General features: G+C 39.5%; 1 protein-coding gene across 11 annotated transcripts in view; it reads right to left on the reverse strand.

Annotated features, from left to right (window-relative positions):
• CASK (calcium/calmodulin dependent serine protein kinase) overlaps nt 1-14,765 on the reverse strand; it is a 395,225-nt gene extending 380,460 nt beyond the window's left edge. For all 11 annotated transcript variants that reach the window (XM_027875619.1, XM_027875618.1, XM_027875615.1 and 8 more), the window contains exon 1: nt 14,351-14,765. In XM_027875619.1, the coding sequence (XP_027731420.1) occupies nt 14,351-14,409 (59 nt within the window). In that variant the 5' untranslated portion in view covers nt 14,410-14,765. The remainder of the gene's footprint in view (nt 1-14,350) is intronic.
• Nucleotides 14,766-18,333: the final 3,568 nt, after the last annotated feature.

Genomic DNA, 18,333 nt, shown 5'->3' on the forward strand with positions numbered 1-18,333 from the left:
GGGTAAATTTACTAAAGAGGAAAGAATCAGAAAGTGACCAAGGGGGAATATAAGGAGAAAAAAAGCTAAAATCACCAAAGATCTCAAGAGGAATAAAATTTAATAAAACTAAGAAGATTTTCCCAACCTCTCTTAATTGCATTTAGAGTTTTACTTAAGAATTCTATTATTTAAATTCTATTTAATTCTAATGCCTTTCCTCTGTTAATTATTCCCTATTTATCCTGTATATAAGCTTGCTTATATGTATGTTTGTTATCTCCCCATTAGATTGTGAGCTAGAGCTCAAGCAAATAAATCAACAAAGAAGATGTTTAAGTAAGGGAAGATGACTACCAAAACATCCAGAAGATTACAAACCTCTTTAAATATTGCAAGAGGAAGGAAACTTAAAGAAAGAAAAAAAAAACAGCCCCATGGATTTCTACAAGAGTAGAGAACTCCAGCAGGATATTACAAAATGTTTGAAGAAATAAGAATCTTGAGAGAAGTTTGAATGGAACAAATGGCAAGTTTATTATCTTAGAATAACTACATTACAGAAGAAATAATTATGAGAACAGAAAAAACTTGAATCCACAGTAACAAGTCTCTCTAAAGAAGTTAAAAGGGAGAACAACAGATTGGGAATACAAATATATTGAAGTGAAGAACACCCTGGAAGAGATGCAAAAAGCAGTAACATTTAAAGAACACATGATCTCTTTACAAGCAAAACACATTGGTTTCAAAGACAAGATACTGTATGTAAAGATGATGTTAAGGATCATAAGCCTTCCAAATGAATATAATAGATCAAAAGAAACCTAGCACCATAATGTAAGAAATAATACAAGAAAACTTCCCCAAGCTTCTGAATATAGAAAATAAAGTACTAGGCAAAAGAATCCACAGACTGCCTCCATGAAACAATGTTTTCTGAAATCTGAATAGACATGACATTAGCCTCTAATCTGTATCTATATTTTTAATCCCAGGTGTGGCAAAAAAAAAACCATAAAAATAAAATATTCTGAATATTTCACAAGTTCAATATAAAAAATAATGGAAATAATAGTATGGTCATTATAAACACTAAAAGTAATGTTTTAGGACACTCTTCCCTGATTCACAGGACAAAAAATTTCTATTACGTATGTACTATGTATCTTTTCAAGTTACAATATATGCAGGGCGCGTAATATGAGAAAATTACATCTTCACTTACCAAACTGGCAATTTGAATGCTTCTGTAACTATATATATATATATATATATATATATATATATATATATATATATAATAACAACAATCAGAAAATCTTCAGTGAAAATACTTCCTTGTGAACGTTAAAAGATAACAGGAGTTAATTCAAAGAACCAGAGACTGATTTAAAGAAACACTACCACCTTATTCTAAACAAATAACTTAGTAAAACTCAGAAAGGAAATTAGACCTAAGAACAGTACTGACAGTTACTCTCTGGCATTAATTAAAAGCAAAAAATATTTGCTTGGAAACAAATAGTTTAGTACTAATTCAGCAGAACTTGTAGGCATTACAGCATAAATAAACTGTACTATTGTCTGGGATCATGATGAGAAGAGATACAATATACTGAGAAATCACCTTGGGCAGCCACTTTACATTTCAATATAGTCATTCACACATTCAACTGAATCAACTAATCCAGGGTACCAAAACATCTACCAACTTCATTACAGGCACTTTACCTCAAAAATTAAAAATGTACTTCATTCTTACTAATCCATGATTGGTTGATGGGTCTGCCTGCCCCAAGGCTCTCCCTACTCCAATCCATCCTCCATTAAGCCACTAAACTGATTTTAGTAAAAACCAGGTCCAACCATGTCATTCCCTACTCACAGTGGCTCCTTATTACCTCCACAATCAAATACAAACTCCTCTGTTTAGTGTTCATAAGCTAGCCTTTACAACTAGCTTGCTCCTACCTTTCCAATCTTCTTACATCTTACCCCATACCACATAATTTTGATCCAACGACAATGGCCTCCTTGCCATTCCAAGAACAAAACACTGCAACTCTCAGCTCTGGGCATTTTCTCTAGCTGTCCCCCACACCTGGTCTGCTGTCCCTCCTAATCTTTGCCTACTGCCTTCCCTGTCTTCCTTTAAGCCTCAACAAAAATCTTATCTTCTACAGGAAGTTTTTCCCAACTCCTCAATTCTAGAGCCTTCCTTCTGATAATTATTTCCTATTTATCTTGTATATAGCTTGTGTGTGTGTGTGTGTGTGTGTGTGTGTATATAGATATATATATCTATATACACACACATATATATATGTTTGTTGTCTCCCCCATTAGATTATGAGTTTTTTGAGGGCAGGGACTGTCTTTTGCCCCTTTTTGTATCCTCAGCCCTTAGCACTATATGTGCCTGGCACATAAATAGGCTCTTAATAAACGTTTACTGTGTGATTATCCACTGCTCTCAAATTATTGCTCCCTAGTCCTATCACTTATAGCACTTAGCATAACAGATGATTGAATTATGCTCCTCAATTAGAACTGAGAGTCTCACAACTCTGTACTGGGTCCGAGTAAATTTATCTAATCACAAATGGGCCCACGCAGAAACAAAGAAACCCTTTTAATCCTCCCTAATAGATCTTCTATATCTTTCACCACAACCTCATTTCTTATTAGTACTCCCAAACCACCTCTTCCCCTTACCCTCTCACAGGAGGACCTAACTTAATATTTTAGAGAGAAAAACAAGATCATTTGCCCCAAGATCTGCCCTCACTGAGTAAATCCTACACATGACCCCAACTATCTACTCCTCTACTCTCTGATGAAGAGGTAGGTGGCCCTTCATGCCAAAACTAACCCCTGTACATGTGCTCTTCATATCATCCCTCCTAACTTCTCCAAGAGACTTTTCCTACTATCATCTCCTCTTTCTCTAATCTTCAATCTCTCCCTATCCATTGGTTCCTTCTCTGCTATCTACAAGCATGACCAAGTCTCCTCTTCCTTAAGAAACCCTCCCTAGACCCTATGATCTCTGCTAATTAGTCTCATACATCCCTTCCTTTTCTCAACCAAAGGTCTTGAGAAAGAAGTTATTAGAACCAAGATGGTGAAGTCGAAAGGACTGCAAGTTAGAGCCTATCCACAACTCCTTCAAACAGTTCTATAAAATGCACCATACCAAATTCTGATGGAGAAATCCAGAAAAAGTCACAGTGAGCCCATTGTCCAGCCTAGGTCAGCACAGGAATATGGACAGGGTCAGAACAGGAGGACATGACACACAAGCAGCACCCCAAGAGGGGTTGTGCACTAGCACAAAAGATCCCAGAACCATACTAGGGCACTCCCTTCAACCTATACCGGGGGCAATGGGTACAAGTGCCAAACAGCTGCTTTGTCACTCATTACCCAATCCTAGGTTACAGATCCACAGGGATCCACAGACTTTGCCTTGAACAGACAACTTTGGGCAAAATAAAAGTTTGCAAGTCCCCAGTATGTTGCTGAGATCCTAGAATAATACACCAAACAATACCCCAAGAAAGCAGCAAAAGGACCAGTCTAGTTTTTCCCTCCAGAAGCTTGGTAGAACCTAGCCAAAACATCAGGTCCTAAGTTGAGAAGTACGAGGGAAAAAATGGACAAACAAAAAAGAACCACACCATAATGAGCTATCATGGCATCAGAGATGCTCAAGATACAAATGCAGGAAGAGAATGACTCCAAAACATCTACAAGCAAAGCCTCAGAGAAGAACACAGCTTTGGTGCAAACTCTACTAGAATTCCTAGAAGAAAAGAAGTGTTTAAAAAAAAAAAAGGAGCTAATTTTTTTTAATAAATGGAACAAGGGCACTTAAGGACAAGAAATGGAAAGGAAGAAATGAGAGCTATGGAAGAAGGAACTAGAAAGGGAAAATGGCACAGGAGGCATAAAACCTTGGCCAAGCAACAAACTTCCTGAAAATTAGAATGGGTCAAACAGAAGCCAATGACTGCATGAGGCAACAAGAAATATTAAAACAAAGACAAAAGGCTGAAAAAATGGAAGAAAATATTAAGATTCTCATAGCAAAAACAACTGACCCAAAAAACAGGTCAAAGAGAAAAAAAATTTTAAAACCATTGGATTATCTTAATGCACATACAAAAAGAAAGAAAGAAAGAAAAAAGCCAAGACATGTTTTTTCAAGAAATCTTAAAAGAAAACTGCCTAGATCTCTTAGAACCAGAGGGCAAAGTAGAAACAGAAAGAATATGCTGGTCAACTCCTGAAAGAAACCCCAAAATGGAAACTCCAAGGAACAAAATTCCAAGATTCTAGGTCAAAAAAAAAAATATTACAAGCATACAGAAAGAAAGAATTCAAGTATCATGAAGCCACAGTCAGGATCAGACATGATTTAGCAGCCACCACTATAAAGCAGTAGAAAACTTGGAATACAATAATCCAAAAGACAAAAGATATGGACTTACAGCCAAAAATAACTTACCCAGTAAAACTGAGTATAATATTACAGGGGGAAAAATGGACCTTTATTGAAACAGAGGGCTCCTAAGCACTCCTGAGGAAAAGAGCAGAGCCACAAACTTTAAACTTCAAGCACAGGAATAAAGAGAAACACAAAAAGGTAAACATGAAGGAACAATGAAAAAAGACTAAATTAAAACTGCTTCCATTCAAATATGGGGAGACGATACATGTGTCTCCTCTGAACCCTATCTCCTAGTTAGATCTCCTATGTGAACCCTAATCCTAGAGGAAATCCAGTTAGGTAAGACCTGGGAGTGATTCTGCTGTCTTGGTAATCTGAAGAAAAGAATGGAAAGAGAGGGGAAGATAAATATGATAGGGGCTAAGGGAAAGAAAGGTTACCTGAAAATCATCTCACATAATCAGGGTGTCCAAGTAACTATCTACACAAACCAGGAGGAGGGGGTGGCGAAGCAGCTGACACCTGAACGTCATTCTCATCTGAACTGGTCAAAAAAAAAAAAGGAAGAATACACACACATATAGTTGGGTACAGAAATATATTTCACTCAAGAGGGAAATGAGAGAAGGGCAGAGGGGGAATTAAAGGAATGGCAGATTAAAGGAGGGATTAGTACTAAGCAAAATAAACTCCAAGAATGTATAAAAATACTTATAGTCCTTTTTGAGATGGCAAAAGATGAGAATCTGAGGGAATACCCATAAATTGGGAATGGCTGAACAAGACTTTATGGTACATAAATTCGACAGAATACTACTGAGCTGACTTCTTATGAGTATAATGACCAACTAGAATTCCAGAAGACAGTATTACTCACCTCCTGATAGAGAGGTGAAGGAATCAGAATGAGGCAAATTTTTTTTTGGACATGGCCAAAGTAGACATTCATTCTGATTGACTATATTGACTATATAATGAGTTTTGTTTTTCTCATGTTCTCAATGGGGGGTGGGGGGAAGAGAAGGCAAATCTTGGCAGATTTAAACAAAAAATTTTTTAAAAGAACATGCTGTCTACATTCATTGCCTCCACTTCCACTCCTCTCATTCTTATCTAAACTTTACACAATCTGAATTCCAATCTCCAGATGATCATCTCAGTCCTGCTCTCTAATTGTCAGGGTATCCTAGTGTTCTGTCTTGGGCCCCCTTACTTTTGTTCTCTCCATCAGGCAGCTAAGTGGTACAATGAATAAAGTCGGAGAGATAACTCCAGAAATGAGAGTCAAATTTAGTTTCAGACACCTGTGATCCTGCTCTTGCAACACACTCCTCCTCCGGTTTTCCTTCCTTAGCACTGCCCTTCTCCCAGGCCAGAATACACACTCCCTATTTCTGTCTTTTGCAATCCTCTGGTTTCCTTCAAGATTCAGCCCAACTGCCACCTTTCCTGAGGCCCTTTCCTGATTGCCCCAGCTGCTAGTGCCTTCCTTCCCTTCTCCCTATCCAAGGTTACTTAATATCTGTTTTGCAAATAATCATAAACATATGTGTATGTTGTCTCCTCCATTAGAACATAAACTTCTAATGGGAAAGTTTCACTATTGGCCATGAATTTCCAGCACCTAGCACAATGTCTGACATATAGATGACACTTAATAAAATGCTTGATGAATGACGTTTGATGAGGTCTTTTCTCCATTTAAGTAACTAAAACTTCTCTTGTATGAAATGCAAAACAGAAATTTGAGGCTGGAGGGGTGAGTAAACATAAAAAGGCGCTGAATATGATCAAGAAATAGCACAGGTTACATACAAATAAGATCCATCTCCTAATTGATAAATGGTCAAGGGATATAAAGAGGCAATTTTTCAAAGAAGAAATCCAGGCTATCAATAATCATTTTTAAAAATGCTCCAAATCACTAATAATTAGAGAATTTAAAGTTAAAGCAACTCTGAGGTTCCATCTCATCCCCATTAGGTTGGCAAAATGTACAAAAAAAGGAAAATGACAAATGTTGTAAGATCTGTGGGAAAACAGGCACATGTATGCACTGCTGGTTGAGATATGGATTGGTCCAGTTTTTTTGGAAAGCAAATTGAAAACATGCCCCCAAAATTACTAAAATGTGCATACCATTCAGCCCAGTGATATCACTAGTAGACCCATACCCCAAAGAGATGAAAAAAAAATACACACAAAAATATTTAGAGACGTTCTTTTTTGTAGCAGTAAAGACTGGATCCCAACAATTAGGGAATTACTAAAATTATGGGCAGCTAGGTGGTACAGTGGAGAAAGGTCTAGGGTTGGGCCTGAAATCAGGAAGACTCATCTTCCTGAGTTCAAATCTAGCCTCAGGCACTTACTAGCTGTGTGACCCTGGGCAGGTCACTTAACCCTGCCTGCCTCAGTTTCCTCATTTGTAAAATGAGAAGCAGATGGCAAACCACTCAGTATCTTTGTCAAGAAAACCCTAAATGAGATCACAAAGAGTTGGACAAGACTGAAAAATGAACGACAACAAAATTACGACATATGAATGAGAGGGACTATTACTACATCATAATAAATGATGAAGAAATTTTCAGAGAAACCTAGGAAAACTGGTATGAACTGATAAAGGTAAAGTAAGCAGAACTAAGAAAACAATAAATATAAAAACAACACTTTCAAGACAAATAACTTCAAAATACCTAAGAATTCTGATGAAGAATACAACCCTACATCCTGACAGAAAAACAACGGATTCAAGATGAAGAAGATGACCATTTCTGGACATGGCCAATGTGGGAATTTGTTTTGCTTGACTATGTACTGGGTTTTTCTTTTCCTTTTTTTTTTTTTTAATGAGGGGAGAAAAGGTTGGGAGGAGGGAAAATAAATGCTTGTTAGTTGAAAAAACATACTTTTTTTTTAAATTTAAGAAATAGTATGAATCCAGAGACACTCGGGAAACAAACCCAAAAGAAGAAAAAAACTACAAGCATAATGTCAAAGAAAAAGGTAGCTTGGCCACAGGAACTACATGAGTACCTGGAACAGATGAAGCAAGAGATTAAAAAAAAAAAAGAAAATTATAAGTAAAATAAAAGCTCTGAAGGAAAGAACTGGAAGGAAGATTAATAGCATAAAGGAAAAGACTGCCAAGTAATGGACCCCATGAAATTAGAACAGATCAAAAAAAAAGATCAAAAACAATGACTCTACAAGGCAAAAAAAGAAAAAAAAAATCAAAAGACTGAAAAAATTAGAAGAAAAATATAAAGTATCTCCTATCAAAAACAAATGAACTGGAAAAGAGGTTTAGGAGAGAGAACTTAAGAAATATCTAACTCCCTAAGAAGCAGAACACAAAAAAGCATGACTATATATTTCAAGAAATCATGAATTATTTGTTGCCCAACAGAGGGCAAATTAAAAATAAATAATTGAAGTAATAGTAATTTTCATGGTTGAACCATGCCAATATAATTAAAATGTTAATACTAAATTTACTTATTCTTTTCCATAGTAATCATACTATCAAGAGCTATTTTATAAAGCTATAAAAAAAATAACAAAATCCACCTAAATGAATAAAAGGTCACAAATAGCCCAACAGTAAAACAATTGGAAATATAAGAGATTGGAGGGGAAAGAGAGCTACTAAGGAGGTGGAGAATGGAAACTTGTGAGTTAACAGTAGTTAAAGGTCACAATTATTGGAATTAAACATGTCAGGGACAGAGACCTAGGAGAGTACAAGGCAGCCAACATATGCAGCTCCAGGGAATCGAAGGCTTAAGGCAGATTTGAAAAAGGAAAATGGGAAAAAGATTTTCTCTCTCTCTCTTTCACTTTAATGACTCTACCAGACAACTTTTCTCTGTGGAGAGTTGTTTGACCTCCACAGAACATTTAATCTTTATACTTATTCTGTGCCTATGAGCAAGTTTCACCTGGGCCAGTGATATCTTTCCTTTGCTAACATAACTCCAGGTCACCGTGAAATGGACTGAGACCAAAAGTTTCTCGTGAAGAACCTCAAATAATTTCTAAAAAATTTTCATTTCTTACCACCACATATACCATTCAGTTCGTAAAGGTGACATCCAGGAAAGATGCCAAAATAACCCAACGTTCCCAGTGGGCTGTTATTAGAAACCCATTTTTTTTTTTTTAGGCAATTAGAGAAATCTAAATTATTTAAGACAAATTATCAAAGTTGGATTTTTCTCAGTATGAATGACCTAATACAACAGTTCACAAAGTGTGGTCCAGGGAACCTCCATTTCAAGAGGTTCACAAAGTCAAAACTATTTTCATAATAATACTAACACATTTTAATTCTAATATGGTAAATATTGATATATAAAACCCACCTAAAGAAAAGCTCTTTGGGGTGTCCTTAAAATTTTTTAAAGGATAAAGTGTTCCTAAGACAAAAAAAATTTGAGAATTATTGAACTAGTAAATGTAGTATGTAATATTCGTATACATAGTAATTTTATATAAATTCCCTGCTACAGTATATTACTAGAATTGCAAGTATGGAATTTCAAGTGCATAAAGCAACTTAACCCCACCCCTCTAAAAGACTGCATCGCAAACAATCTACATTAAAATAATGAAAGAGTTCATATTAAATTAAGTCATGCCAATAGACAACCATCATCGTTAGTAAATGTTATAGAAGCAATTCCTGGTCTGTGCTGTTAAGAACATTAGTCTCTATATTAGCATTAAATGAAATGAATCAATGTGAATATTAAAGGCATAGGAAAGAAAAGCCAGACAGAACCTGAAATAATAATAATAATAATAATAACAATAATGCCTTTCAATAATATATTGCCTTTAAGGTTTACAAAGTGCTTTTCCTTGCTATCTCTCTTGATCCTCACAACAACCTTATAAGATAGGTGTTATTATTTATTTCCATTTTACATAAAAGGAAACTGAGACCTACAGAGGTTAAATGACTTGCCCACAGTCATAAAAGCTAGTTTCTTAAGGAGAATTCGAACTCTGGTCTTTCTTAGTCCAAGAACAGTGTTCTATCCATTGAGCTTCCTCTTTCCTGGCAATCAATTGGATGTCCTATAAACATCTTAAACTCATTATGTCTAAAACAGAACTCATTAACTTTCTTTGCTCCAAAGCTTTCCTTGACTCCTAAATGTCCTTTAACTGTTGGGGGCACTTTCGTCTTCCCAATCATCCCAGCTGGCAACTTACCATTCTCAGTTACCTCAAACAATCTGTTGCCAAGTCCTGTCATTTCTATCTCACATATTTCCCCTTCTCTCTTCTGACAGAGGCATTGCCCTGGTGCAGGCCCTCAACACCTCACACTTGGACTATGTTGCAAGAGACAGCTAGTTGCCTCCTTGCCTCAAGTCTCTTCCCAGTCCAGTTCATCCTCCATTCATCTGCCAAAGTGATCATCTTAAAGCACACATCTAAACATGTCATTTCCCATTCAGTAAACTCCAGTGGTTCCCCATTACTTCCAGGACCAAATATAAAATTGTGTTTGGTTCGTAAAACCTTTCCCAGCTTGGACCCTTTGTACACTTCATTACCGTGCCTGTATCCTACAATCCAGAAGACTGACCTAATTGCAGCTCCTACAACATGACACTCCAACTCCACACTCTAAACTTTCTCACTGGCTACTGTACCCCATGGCTGAAATGCTCTCCCCTTTCTGAACTATGCCTCCTGGCTTCCTTCCTTCTCTCCTCAAATACCACTTTTGTAAGCAGCCTCCTTCTTCTTCCCTCACTCTTTCTCTCCAACCTGTATGCCCAGTGTCTTCCCTCTGAAATTACCTCCAATTTATCCCATAAATACCTCCTAAGTGTGAGGTCATTTTACATGGTTTTCCCCCATTAGAACATGAGCTCACTGAAGGCAGGAACTGTTTTTGCCTTTCTTTGTATCCCTAGAACTTAGCAGGGTGCCTGATTATCATCATCCAGGAAAGACTGGAAACTATATAGAAGATAAAATTCATGTCTTGTTTTTTTCAATTCAGTACTTACAATCAAAAAGCATTTTTTGCTTTCAGACAGCAACTCCTCCAAATATGAAGTATTACACACGCACATTAAGCCTTTTAAAGTATTATCATCTACCTGAACAATAATAGTTTTGTTGTTATAACTTTATTGTTAACTTTTTCTGAATGCCATCGTTTCTGGGGAGCTGATGAGAGATGAAACAAGATTTTATATTTAATAATCTGTTATTTTCACAAAATGCAATGGGAGGTATACCATCAATAAGGGTGAAAATTATGTGCATTTTGTTGTTCTCTTTTCCTTAAAACAACTATAAATAAGGGAGTTTACATCTTCATTCCAACAATCACCTCAAATTTCTTTATGGAATATTATATGTGTATATATATAATAGTACCCATCTATTATTTTATATTAAGTTTGCATAAAGTACAATAAAATAATGTAAAAGTTTCCTAAAATCTTCAATTTAACTCCTTACCTTACCAGCAACTACTGTATTTTCTTAACCAGGAAGTCTGCAAATGGTAAAGACGATAATTTAATTCTTGTCTCTTCAAAGATATTAACTGAAAAAACATAATATTGGGCTCTTAAAGTTTGAAGAAATGTTTCAAATGTAAGTAATTCATAAAAAAGAAAGAGGCATTTTCAAAATGTCCTGATGTAAGCATGTATTTCCCTCACAGGTTAATTCCTCAAAATAACCATAAAGGTAATAATAAATTTGTCCTAGGAAATTTTTTCCAGCCTATCTCCATTCAAAAGTTATTGAAAAAGAACTTGTAAGCTAACATTCCTAGAAACCGTAAGAGGATATTCTCAACAGGAAATACTCAAACCCTCCTAAAAAAAGCTCGAAGTGTATCAAAATAAGTAACTTTCTTACTGCACCTAACAGTGAGGTCTTGCACAAAATAAGATTCAACAAATATCTGTTAAACAACTGAACAAATATAAAATTGTTTCCCTGTTGACTTGACGAAGAGACTATTTCTTTCATTACTTCTCAGGAGTAATTTAAAGCCAGTTATGGCAGTACTCTCAGAATACCTTATGAGACTAGTCTGATAAGTAACAAAAGTTACAATAGTCTATTTTGGATCCTAGATAACAATATTGGTGTGTTTTCAGCCCCCTCTCTGTGAATTTCTTCAAGGCTTTTTATCCACAGTTCAACACATCCCAGGAAAAAAATTATGTGCTGTCAAATGTCTAAAGAAGGCAATTCCTAAGCCAGTTTCAGTAGATGCTGCAAGGATTTACTTATAACCGTCTCAAACTTTACAAAGGTCAAGAATGACCATCATTACATTCTTTCCTCATAATGCTGTCTTGAAAACACTGGAGAATTCACTAAAGGAATCAAAGAAAATAAATGACATTGTTCCAATACAAAGTCCAGATGAGATTTTTGTCTTTAATGGACTTCAATGAGTATTTGACTCTTCAGAGGAATTAAGAAAGATGCAATAGATGTATCACTTCAAAACTAGCTTTTCCTCTTAGGCAGCTCTAAAATTAACTGACTAGTTTGTTAAACTGTCCTCAAGCTTTCTTTGGGCTTAGGGGGAGATGGAGGGAAGCAAAAATAATCTCAAGTAATCAAAATACTGACTGCTAAAAATGACTCCATCATCTATTTTAAATAGACCCTAATCTAATGAGCATCATCAGTGGTCACTGATTGTCAGAGCTGAAAAAGATCTAGTCCAATTCTCATCCTACAGATGAGCAAACTGAGTCTCAAAGTGGGAAGTGACTTGTCTAAGGTCACACTTGTAGCAAGCAAAGTCAGAATTTGAAGCCAGATTTATCCCTCTTTCCACTGTAACATATTCTAGATAAAAGAAGGAGGGGAAAAAACTAAGTCAGCAAAACTAGTTTATGATCACTCTTTCCAGTGGTAATACTATTCTTTTATATAAAAAACATGGCATAGAAATTCACTATTTCTTTATTTCCTTGATTTTTCTGCATATACCTAAAATACTTTCATTCTATGCTTCTAACAAGACATCCTATTTTCTGAAATCTCTAAACCTTCCAATAATTACAGCGCCAGCACTGTAGGAGAATATTAGGCTATACTACTAGTTGGTTAAACAAGAACATGTAGGCATATTAATCAATCAGCCCTGAGTAAAATGTGTAAGCTGTACTCATAATTTCACCACGTGGGGCTATAGTATAATACAATACCTGAACCTCCCTCCTACAGCTATGCTCAACATCTTCAGCACATCCATTTCTAATACTCAAGAATTAGTGAAACAAATAAAATACACAACTGCAAACCTGCAACTGAAACCAAAACAACTTCAAGTACTCAACTTTGTAAAGGACATAGGGAACTGCAGCGGTAGAGTGAGGAGCTAAGTGCCACAAGTATCTGCTAGGGTTAAGGAATTTAGAGATTAGGAAAAAACAAGGTCCCCCCCCAATATTCTTTTTGATACTCTTAGAGTAAGCACCATAGGATCACAGATCTAGAGCTGTCCATTTCAGAGGACATTTACAATCCAATCTTCTCATTTACAGATGAAGAAACTGAGGCCCACAAATTTAAGTGACTTGCCCAAGGTCATAAAGATAGTAAGCATCACAGGCAGGATTTCAATCCAGATCCAATGAAGTTAGAGTCGGTGCTTTTTCCCTGTAAACTGCCTTCCAGTTAAAGTTTCTCTAACAACACATCTCATACTTCATTCCCAGTTCTAGATCTTAGAAGAAAATAAAGCATTCTCCCCCAAAAGCAATGAGTTAATAATGGCCCTTGTCAAATTCATTTGAGAGAGAACAGCTTCACATCTTGCAATCCAAACATCTAAATGTTTGTGCAGATTATATGCAGAACTAAAATAAAATCAATCTCAAATTTACAGCATTTCATTCACAAATTCATTAAACAGAATTGTGCATTTAAACTAGTATATGAGGGAAACTATTAAAAAAGAATTTAAAGGATGGGGAAAAAAAAGGAGTTAGTGCAGATTTACTACTCAATCAGTACTGTTATTAATTAATTTGATTCCCTTGCTTTTTCCTAGTGTAATTACACAACCAAGATAGAAAGGTTGAGAACTTTGGCTGTCACTGTCATACACTACACCAACCTAGTGACTCAAAGCAGACATCTATCTTTCCTACGCTAAAAAAAAAAAAACTATCCCAATTCCAGTTTGATATAAAGCAATGAACATTTGTTTGAATAACTGTTGCATAACAAGCCATTAAAAATCCGAATCCAGTCTCCTTTTAACCTTAATCTAGGCAGGCTATGGGATCTGCAGAAACTGAAGGAAACCAGACTTAAACGACCACCTCCACTATGGTCATGGGGTGAACACAAAGGCATATATCAAGTTCAGTCAATACACACCTCATAAACCAAGAAACAGTAAAGTTCGCCTCCCCCCAAGCTCTCCCCCGACCCATTCAACAATCAACAAATATGCAAGCCTCTTCTCGTGGCCTGTGGTAGGTTAAGGTGGTACCAATAACCAAAACTGCTCACAGATAGCAACTATCAAGTCAGTTCTGCCAAGGCCATGTGCAACCGTCAGATATATTGTAAACAGCACATTTCACTTCGGCCCTAAATCACACAGGGGATGGGGGGTGGCGGGAGAGATGAAATAATCGGATCATTCCATCCCCTGCATCCTCCCCCAAGACCCTACAAAAAAAAGGGAGGGAGGAGGGAAGGGATGCAAAGCTCAACCTCGAGGGTTCAGGTACAGGTCTATAAATACTCCAGCACGGGAATTACCAAAGGAGGCGGCGGGCGGGGAGCGAACGCGAGTGGAGAAAGCAGGGCGGACCTGGAGAGCCTGGCAATGCAATGCATTTTTTCACATGCACGCTCCCCCTCACCCCCCCCCCCAGGTAGGGGAGGACTTACTTGCCGATCACCTCGCACAGCTCATACACATCCTCAAACAGCACGTCGTCGTCGGCCATGGTCCAGAGGGGAAATCAAACAGAGAGGGTGGAAGGGGGGGGTGTAAAAAAAAAAAGTCACACCACCAAAAACAATGTTTTGGTTTTTTTTTTGCTTTTTTGTTGTTGCTGTTGTTTTTTGTTTTTAAACACCACCCTCTCTAGGGCTCCCTTCTTCGCCCTCTCGAACCAGGAATGTTCGGTCCGGCACGATATTAAATCCAGAACCTGCGGCGACGACGGCAAAGGAAGATTCTTGGTGAAATTGCAGCAAGACACCTCCTCCCTCCTCCTTCCTTCTCCTCCTCCTCGTCTCCCGGCCGGGGGATCACCAGAAAGAGTCCTCCGGCAGCACGAGTGGCGGCGGCGGCGGCAGAGCCCGGGCCGCGGGGCCGCCGCCTCCTTCCGGTCTCCCGGACCGACCGCCGCGGCAGCCCCTCTCCGGGTCCGCCTCTGCCCAGCCGCACCTTCCTCTGCAGCGTCCGCGGGCGGCGGCGCCTCCCAGCCCGCCCGCCCGCCCCGCTCTCCCCACCGCCCGGCGGCGGCGGCGGCGGCTCCTCGGACTAGCGGGGGGGCCGGGGAAGGACCATGAAGGACTCTCGCGGCGGGCGGGGGGGGGCGGCGGTTACGGTAGGAGGCGGGGGCAAAGACGCCGCTCCCCCCCTCGTTCTCTTCTTCCTCCTCCTCCTCCTCGCGCCGCCGCGCCCGGGGTGTGTGAGCGAGCGAGCGCGCGCGCCGTGGGCGAGGGGAGGGGGCCGACCCGGGGTGGGGTGTGGATGGGGAGGCGGCGGCCGCCGAGCCGCTCTCCCTTCTTCAATTCCCGATCCCGGCGAGGAGCCGCCACCGCACGTCCCCTCCTCCGAGCTCCTCCGCGGCTCCTCGCGGATGACTCCCCCACATACACACACAGACGCACATACACACACACTTCACCGCCTACTGGTACTCCTTCCTTCCCCCACCCCCAGCCTCCCTCTCTCTCCTCTCTCTCTCCTCTCTCTCTCTCCCTCTCTCTCCCTCTCTCTCCCTCTCTCGGGCCGCTGCAGCGGCAACAGCGGCCGCCGCTTCCAGAACCACAGGCCCCGCCCCCTTTTCCTCCCCACTCCCCCCCCGCCCGGAGGCGGTGGCGGCGGGAGAGTAAAGGGGAGTGGGATGGAGGGCATGGCGCATGCGCGCGCCGGTGAAACGTCACGGCGAACGGGATCGAGGGAGAATGAGGCGGAGAGGGAATGGAAAGGGATGGGGAGAAAGGTGGGGCGCGGTGGAGAAGGGGGAAGGGTGCAGTTGCCTGGGGGGCGCTCCTGCAACGACGGCGGGGGGGGGGGGGGGGGGAGGATCTGTAGGTGCGTGTGCGGGTTGGGAGGGAGGAAGGCTTCCCTGCGTCGCCTGCGAGAGGTGGCAGTGAGTGGTGACTGTGGCTTGCATATGTGCCTTACAGCTACCTGCGTGAAGGTGGGACAGCTTTGGTCTGTAGAAAAGCTTCGTTCCCTTCTCCTCTCACTGGGGAGTAGGACCACAGGAAGCAACGGGTCTTCCCGCTTCATTCTTAGTGAATGGGAAAGAAGAGAGGTGGGGGAGGTTGTCACTCAGGCTCCTCTTTGATGCTTTCAGCACCATCCCGTCATTCTTTAGTGAAGTAAAGGGGGTGGGGAAGATGTTGGGATTATTTCCAACCATATGGAGGACGACGCTAGAAGGCCAGCTGATAGCTGTAGACAAAGGTATGCAACATATATTATATTGTCACCCATTGGACTCCTTTCTGCCAAACAATGTTAGTAATTTAAAGAGGCGAAACAGCTTAGGTTTGATGATCATTTCCATAGTTTTGTGGTGTTAGTCTTAGTGCAGTTTTGAGCTTTAATAGCTTTTGGAACAAGCTGTATTTTCCCCATGACCCTTGGTGTGCTGACAAAAACTGTGGCCATGCTCTGCGTTGCCCTCGGATAAAAACAGGGAAGTGTGGGAAATTTCTTTCCCCTCCCCCCCATTTTCTTGTTCTCCTTCCAGCCCTGACAAGCTAGCCCAATACAGTCACCACGAACCAGGAAAAAAATGCAGCCTAAGGGATTGCAGGCAAGGTGCAGTTATTATCTGGAGTTGAGGATGTTGTTCCTGAGCTCTTAACCTGGAAATTCTGCTTCAATGAACACGTGCAGAATGTGCTTCAAATAGACCTCCACAGAACCACCTCCTCAACCCCCCTCCATTCAGCCTTCAAAGAAAAAGTGCCCAAGCATTTCATCAGTCACAAGCACCACAAAGTATCTAGTAAATTTTTCTACTGTAATAAAGAAAGTTACAGTACTCTCTAAAGAGAAATACATACTAGTTTCTTTTCAAATGTTGCTTGTGCACATACTTGGACCCTCCCTCAAGAAACTGAGATCTCCCTCCTCCTTTTTCCCCAAAAACCCCTGCCGTTAGGAAGTCTTAAATGTTCACTTATGCATCTCAGCAGAGTCCAATTATATAAGAAATGCAACCTTTTCCTAAAAGATCAATCGTTTTGTTTCAATTTAGAGTCCAGTAGTCCCTGGAAAGCAACCTAAAGTTGCATAATGAATGATGTTCTATACCATTGCTGTGATCTCCAAAGTGGCGAGGTGTAGAACTACTCCAAGGACGCCCCCATTGCCAACTATAGACTTTTCTCCAACGCAATTGGTCCACCCCTTTCCACATTTCTCTACCCCTTTCTCACCTGTAACTCTCACCTTTGGCCTCCAGTTTATCTACCTCAAACTTGGGCTCTTCAGAGAGGTTATTACCTAAGCTGACGGAGGCACCCTACACAGCTTCCAAGCAAAACTCCACTCTGTCCCAATCCCATCATTGCAGGGGATGAATCTGTGTTCTATGCTAATGTCTGATGAGTAAGACACTCCTCTTTTCATTTTTCAGTAAACAAAAGAGAGTAGCTCAGAACAGTCATGGGTAGGTAGGTTGTGTTTATGTTACCTTTCCCCAAAAATCCACCCATATTCCAAAAGCCTGTTTTTGTGAATGGCACCACCATCATTTCAGTCTCCCAGGGTTTCAACTATTCATTATCACTGCCTACTCTCAACTAAAATTGCTCTTTTCGAAGTTACTTCTTCAAACAAACAAACAAACAAACAAACAAAAAAACCCTCATGATGATCTTTATGAACATACATCTTAAAGACTCCCTTCCAGGGAGAGTTAGAAGAAATATAGTGTTGTGCAATTACCCAGGACAAAGTAAAATACTTAAATTAATTGACATAAAACAGGCCTTACAATTTTTTACATCTTAAAAAAAATTATTATGCAGTATGTCCTTTTGTTGCACTTGACGTGATTTGGCATTGAGTTCACAAGATTTTGACAGGTATTCTTTAATTCTTGATCTAGAACTCACACTTATAAAATTGAATTTTAAGTGACCATTGCCAAACATTTGATTTTTTCCAAGTCTAGTGTTTATTATAGCCCATAAATTTTCAATGGAATGTAAATCAGATGAGTTCTCAGACCACTGAAAGATGATTATCTCCAATTCTTGGGTACATTTCTTAGTCTTTTGTTGTGATGGGTAACATGATGCAAGATCATATTGTAGGATTCCATTTCCATTTGGGAATTTCTGTAATTCTGAAACAGTTCTACTTCTCAATAAATATACATACATACATACACATATACATAAACATATACATATATATAAAAGAATTTATCATTCCCTCAGGGGGGACAAGACTTCCAGTCCCTTTGGAAGTAAAAAATACTCAAAACATTTTTTTGTATGGATGTTTTACAGTCTGATCAGTCTGATGATGCAGAGTACTTATAGGCTTACTCAGACTTCTTCAGATAAGAGTTTTGATACAGCCTTGAATGAAAAATGAAGTTCATCAGTAAAAATCACCTTTTCCCAGTTTTCAGCCCGGTGTTGATACTGTCTTGCCCATGACAAAAAAT

This window comes from Vombatus ursinus, unplaced genomic scaffold (genome assembly GCF_900497805.2).
Source record: "Vombatus ursinus unplaced genomic scaffold, bare-nosed wombat genome assembly UNPS02014809.1, whole genome shotgun sequence".
Classification (NCBI taxonomy): Eukaryota; Metazoa; Chordata; class Mammalia; order Diprotodontia; family Vombatidae; genus Vombatus; species Vombatus ursinus.